The sequence below is a fragment of the Rhinopithecus bieti genome, unplaced genomic scaffold (genome assembly GCF_001698545.2).
Source record: "Rhinopithecus bieti isolate Rb0 unplaced genomic scaffold, ASM169854v2 scaffold_5313, whole genome shotgun sequence".
NCBI lineage: Eukaryota > Metazoa > Chordata > Mammalia > Primates > Cercopithecidae > Rhinopithecus > Rhinopithecus bieti.
Window position 1 is genome coordinate 18,532 of NW_016804705.1, and position 7,056 is coordinate 25,587.

Here is a 7,056-nt window from a genome sequence, read left to right on the forward strand (position 1 = left end):
CCCCTTTCACAAAGGGTGCACAGTTGAATCCTAGTGTGATCATTATAGGCTCATTTTCCTTGTTCATGTTCCTGTGATAAAGACCCTGGAAGAAGCACAGGCATTTTAAATTGCTCAGTCTTGCTTGCAGACTTTCTTTTTCTTTTTTTCTTTCTTTGGATTTCCCAAAAAGAAAAAAATTATTTTCCCATGTTACTAGAAGAATGCTTTGGAGACCAGCACTGTGAATGCACAGAGAACAACAGTGAAGGCAACAATAGATTATCAGAGCACTGACAAAGAAAGAGAAATTACCTGTGAGCATTTGCTCCAAAGTCCCCATTCAGACATGACACACTCATTGGGACACATAAGAGAACAGGACTGGGTTTCCGGGGGAATTTCATCCTGGTTGCACAGGTTGCTATCCACTGCTCCACCTTCGCTATCTGCAGTATTTACACACCTGTAAAGCCAGGTCACAGGATAGCTTGATTATTTAAAACAGTGGAGAGTACATTTAAAACAGTTATGACGTATCACAGTAACTTACGATAGTTAAATATAACATAAGACCAGCACAGAAACCAAAGAGAACAAAACTTTCCTCCTTTAGTCAGTCAGGCTGTGTGAGCATTAACTCAGTACAGAACCCATTATTCATCAGGGCAAGGGAGAACAACGGAAAGACTAGAGGCAATGGTTGACCTTGGACTGAAGGCAGTGGTTGACCTTGAAGAACTTTATATTTCAAGAGACCTACAATACATTTACTAGGTCCAGCACTGAGTGAATATTCTTTTTATTGTAATGAATCTTGAAGGCTCTCCTTCTCTGAATAAATCCATCACTTTGTAATAGCTAGAACCTTCCTACTTCCTGTGGCATTCTTAAACCTTTCCCAAACTTCTATCTGATACCATGTAAAATTTCCTAAACTTTGTCTCACCCATTTTTAAAGTCATGGCAAAGTAATATGAAAAATAACAGAAGAGGTATTTTTTCAGGTAACTTCTGCATTTCAGTAAAGAATTTTTCAAATCAAAAAATGAAGGGCAGTGAGCAAGTATTTTCACAAAGAAATTAATCACACAGCACAGATGTATGCATCATGGGTACTTGGCCTACTCTGTGTCAGGTTTTGAGATAAGTATGGCAATAATGAGATAATCACACTATTGTTAAAGATGATGAAGATTCAATCAAATTAAACCAAAATGTTATACCACTATATGCTTGCTAAAATGGATTAAATTGTAAAACCATGGAAATATCAAAAGCTGGGAAGAATGCAGAGCAACTGTAATTAATTCTTCTTATTCTGCTGGTGGGAGCATAATCTGTTTTGAAAACTGGTTGGCAATATCTACTAAAGCTAAACCTATACATACTATGTAACCCAGCAATCCACTTCTACTTCCATAGAAATGCATATAAATGTGTACCAAACCAAGAACCAAAGCCAACTGAAAATGTTCACAGCAGCACTATTCATAATGAACCAAACTAGAAACAGTCCAAATGTTCAGCAAGACTATAACCTAAAAATATATTATAGTAAACTAATCAAGTTAAATGCCATAAAATGATGAGAATGAATGAAAGAATATGAGTGACAGTCAAAAATACAATCTTGAACAAAAGAAGCTAGACAGAAAAGAGTACACATGATTCCATTCCCATGAAGTTAATAAACAGGTAATACTAATCTAGGGTGTCAGAAGTCAGAATAGTGGCTACCTTTGAGGAAATGCTTAATGACTGATAGGGACTTAGGTAATCTTGATAATATTTTGTTTCTTGACCTCTGGGCTGGTTACACAGTTGTGTTCACATTGTTAAAATTAATCCAGCTGTACCCCTATGATGGAGGCATTTCTCTCTATTTATATCACATCCCAAATAGAAATTAATTTTATAATTATTTTTCAAAATTATTTAATAAAGACTTTCTATTGCAAATATCTTTTGCTAGCTGTGGGGATACAAAGTTGTTATTTGTTAGTGATTCATTTATTCAATATTTTTTATAGCTTGCTACATACTAAGTCCTCACCTGGGTGCTGGGGTACAGAACTGAAATAGAGACAGACATGATTCCTAGTGTTATAAGTATTTTGTTCTAGTGAAAATGATAAAGATGAAGATGAAACTGGCAATGATGATGAAATAAATCATGCCATTTGCTGATCTAGCAATTCAGATACAATGTCAAGGTCAAGAAGTAAGCACTTTAGTAACAGTATGCTAAAGAGCTTTTGATGCTCCCTAGATCATGCTATGCTAATGAATTATCCTACACTTTTAAGAGTTTCTTTTACACACACATTAAAAATAGAAAGAGATCGAGACCAGCCTGGCTAATACGGTGAAATCCTGTCTCTACTAAAAATACAAAAAATTAGCCGGGCATGGTGGTGGGCGCCTGTAGTACCAGTTACTTGGGAGGCTGAAGCAGGAGAGTCGCATGAACCTGGGAGGCGGAGCTTGCAGTGAGCCAAGAACACACCACTGCACTCCAGCCTGGGCGACAGAGTGAGACTCCGTCTCAAAAAAAAAAAAAAAAAAAAGAAAACTCCAGGAACATTTCAAAGTAGTCAATCACATACTGAAAAATAAAACAAGCTTTCTGAGCTGCTAACTCACGAAAAGTTAGATATTGTATGAAAGAGGTTAGCAGAGAATGGCATACAAAAAAGTTGTACGTAATGCCTTCTAATACAGGGACTTTAATTCTATGGACTTCAATAACGATGGACTTTAATTTCTCCTGTGGCAAAAGTCAATAGTGGAAGGAAAATCCATGGGATAGCTTAAATATCCTTTCCTGGACAAACTTAAAAAAAAAATAAAAACTGGAAATTGCTTCCCTTCCTGCCTGCACACTATGTGCTGATGTTCATTTATTATTTCACTGGGAAAGAAGAGGGAAGACTTCTGGTTAATGAAATCCAGTGAATGTATGTGTTAGTCTCCATTCACTCCCAATATGCCACAAAAGCAACAGTAAAGGAATTTGTTACCAAAACAATAATAATAAATTATTATTATTATTATTATTCTTATGGGGAGAGAAAGGCATTACTCCACAAGCACAGAGAACGTGGGAGAGGACAAGTACAAGAAATGGAAAATAGATGGGCTCCTGGTAACTCCTTAGTGCATCTGAAAAAGCTGATACTAAACCTTCAAAGGGAAACACCAAAAATAACTCCATTTACAACACAGAACAAAGAAAAAATTCTGGAATTCATGGCACCAAGTACCTCTGGAAATAAGGATGAAAATCAGGCTTAAAAAACTGAAGGATTTATTGAAAGTATGTTTAAGAAGTACCCAAACCTTTAGATCCTCTCCCCTGGTGCACACAGGTAAGTGATTGTCCATCCCCTCCCCCTGCCGGTGATTGATGGTTTACTATCTGGAGAGGGTCACACAAGGAAGGGTCTTTGGACTAGAGAACACCTGGTGCACTTGATGGAGACACCATCCTGTAAACAGAAGCTTAAGTAAAAGTTTACATACTGCAAAAATTACCACAAAGTTGGTGGCTTAAACCATGGAACTGTATTATCTTACAGTTTTGTAGGATGGAAATACAACTTGGGCCTCATGGGCTAACATCAGAGAGTCAGGCATCAGCAGAGCTGCACTCCTAGAGGGGCATCTCTTTCCTTGCCTTTTCCAGGTTCAGGGGCCACTTGTATTCTTTGGGTGAGCCCCTTCCTCCATCTCCGGAAGCAACAACACTGCATTTCTTGGTGCCTGGCTTCTATGGTCACATCTTCCTCTCTTTCTTGTCTCCCCTTCCACTCTTAAAAATCCTGTGAATATACTGTTCCCATTGGACAATCCAAGAAAATCTTCCCATCACAAAGTCCTCGCCTTAATAACATCTGCCAAGTCCCTTTTGCCAAAGGTAGCATATCCATAAAGTCCAGAAATTAGGATGTGGACATCTTTGATGGGCCGTTATTCTGTCTATAACCCCAGCATTCCTGTTTCACTAGGTTTCCAGAATACTGGTTGATATGGTTAGGCTTGGTGTCCCCACCCAAATCTCATCTTGAATTGTAATCCCCAGGTGTTTAGGAAGATACCTCATGAGAAGTGATTGGATTATGGGGCGATTTCCCCCATGTTGTTCTTGTGATAGTGAGTGAATTTTCACGAGGTCTGATGGTATTATAAATGGTAGTTTTTCCTGCGCTGACGCTCACTCTTTCCTTCCACCATGTGAGAAGGTCCAAGCTTGCTTCCCCTTCGCCTTCCACCATGATTGTAAGTTTCCTGAAGCCTCCCCAGCCATGTGGAACTGTGAGTCAACTAAATCTCTTTCTTTTATAAATTTTTTTTTCATTTTTTTATTATACTTTAAGTTCTAGGGTACATGTGCATAACGTGCAGGTTTGTTACATATGTATATTTGTGCCATGTTGGTGTGCTGCACCCATCAACTCGTCAGCACCCATCTTTATAGCAGTGTGAAAATAGACTAATACACTGGCTGTTAGGATTATCTATTTCACATATGATTTAATAAGAGACTTTACTGGGTGTTCTGACAAGCCTGAGAGTAAAGAATTCAAAATATTTAAATTAAGGGTGTTCCTGAATGAAAATGCAGTTATCCACTACATATCCTGCATCATCAATTTCCTTGCCCATCTCCCTTCAGTCATCACCTCACTTTTACTCAAATTCATTGCAAAACTGCTTTAAGGCATTGTCCATATTTGCTGTCTCTACTTCCTTCCCTCCTCTCCTCCCGCCTCCCCGATTATTACCTCTTGAACTCACTTAAATCACACTTTCATTACCATTCCAGAGAAACCTTTTAATGAGATCATCAACAGATTCCCCATTGCCAAACTCAATGGTCAATTTTTATCTCAGTAAACCAAAAAGCATTTGAAACAATTGATTACTATATCTTCTTGAGTAACTCACTTGTCCATCTTCTCATTTTCTTTGTTTTCCTTCTATTCCAGTTTTTTTCTTAGTCTCACTTGTAGAATCTTTCTATTCGCTCTAATCTATTAATGTTGGAGTTCCCCAGGACTCAATTTCTTCTCAATGAATACTAAATTTGTAAGCTAATGGTGCCTAAATTTATATTCTAAATGTTTCCTCTGAACTGGACTGTAATAGTTCAGTTGGAAAGCTACTATTACCTCAAAATTTAATGTGTTCAAAAGCTAACTTTAGATTTTTATATCAAACCTGCTTCTAATGTTCCCCAACTCAAAGTTATGCCATTATTCCTAATGTTGCTCAGGCCATACCACCTAACAGTCATTTTTGAGGCTTCTTTTTTCCCCACTCTGCAATCATTTTATCAGCAAACCCTGTGTTCTGCACCTTCAGAATATATTTCAAATTTGACTTTCGCATCACCTTCACCTTTGCTAAATCGAGTCCAACCATTAACTTCTTTCACCTGGAATTCTGCAACGGCCTCAAAACTGTATCCCTTGCTGTTCTACACCACGCTCTGAAACACCTTCCCTATACCACATCCAATAAGGCTCTTTTCAAATGTAAATAAGATGCTGGCCAGGGTGGCTCATGCCTGTAATCCCAGCACTTTGAGAGGCCAAGGGGCAGATCACTTGAGGTCAAGAGTTCGAAACAAGCATGGCCAACACGGTGAAACCCTGTCTCTACTAAAAATACAAAGATTAGCTGGGCACAGTGGTGGGCACCTGTAATCCCAGCTATTTGGGAGGCTGAGGCATGAAGAAAACTGCTTCAATCTGGGAGGCAGAGGCTGCAGTGAGCTGGGATTGCACCACTGCACTCCAACCTGGGCGACGGTGCAAGACTCAGTCACAAAAAATAAAATAAAATAAAATAAAATAAAATAAAATAAAAGTAAATAAAATAAAATAAAAGTAAAGTAAATATGAGCATGACATTCCCCCACATCAAAACTTCCATAGCTTCATGTTGCAGTTAGAATAATATCCAGTCTTTATCTTGTTTGAGTACTGACACTAGTCATATGGGACAGCTTGTTACTCTGTTAATAAGCCAAGAAGGTTCCTGCTTTTTACGCTCCTTGTCACTGGAATTCTCTTTCTACAGATCTTCATGCTCATTCAGGTCTCTCACTGCATTTAGGTTTGTGGTCAAATATCTTGCTGACCATCTTACCAAAATAATACTCCTGATAACTCCAATCCAGTTTTGTTTTTCTTTTTGGCATTTCATAGCAAAGACATTTCATTGTATATTAATTGTTCATTTTTTTCTCTTTTGCTATTATAACCACATCAGACCAATCAGACTGAAGTTTTATGTAACAAAGTTGTGAGTTGTTTCTCTTTTTTTTATTTCTTTGTTTTTTAATTATACTTTATGTTCTAGGGTACATGTGCACAACGTGCAGCTTTGTTACACATGTATACATGTGCCATGTTGGTTTGCTACACCTATTAACTTGTTATTTACATTAGGTATATCTCCTAATGCTATCCCTCCCCCCTCCCCCCACCCCACAACAGGCCCCGGTGTATGATGTTCCACTTCCTGTGTCCAAGTGATCTTATTGTTCAATTCCCACCTATGAGTGAGAGCATGTGGTGTTTGGTTTTCTGTCCATGTGATAGTTTTCTCAGAATGATGGTTTCCAGCTGCATCCATGTCCCTACAAAGAACATGAACTCATCCTTTTTATGGCCGCATAGTATTCCATGGTGTATACGTGCCACATTTTCTTAATCCAGTCTGTCACTCAAGGACATCTGAGTTGATTCCAAGTCTTTGCTATTGTGAATAGTGCTGCAATAAACATACGTGTGCATGTGTCTTTATAGCAGCATGACTTATAATCCTTTGGGTATATCCCCAGTAATGGGATGGCTGGGTCAAATGGTATTTCTAGTTCTAGATCCTTGAGGAATTGCCACACTGTCTTCCACAATGGTTGAACTAGTTTACAGTCCCACCAACAGTGTAAAAGTGTTCCTGTTTCTCCACATCCTCTCCAGCACCTGTTGTTTCCTGACTTTTTAATGATTGCCATTCTAACTGGTGTGAGATGGTATCTCATTGTGGTTTTGATTTGCATTTCTC

The 7,056-nt window shown here is 38.4% G+C and overlaps 1 protein-coding gene across 1 annotated transcript in view; it reads right to left on the bottom strand.

Annotated features, from left to right (window-relative positions):
* Positions 1 to 294: 294 nt before the first annotated feature.
* THSD7B (thrombospondin type 1 domain containing 7B) overlaps positions 295 to 7,056 on the bottom strand; it is a gene marked incomplete at its 3' end in the record, with an annotated part of 522,306 nt that continues 515,544 nt past the window's right edge. The window contains exon 15 of the mRNA XM_017870201.1: positions 295 to 445. Within this exon, the coding sequence (XP_017725690.1) occupies positions 295 to 445 (151 nt within the window). The remainder of the gene's footprint in view (positions 446 to 7,056) is intronic.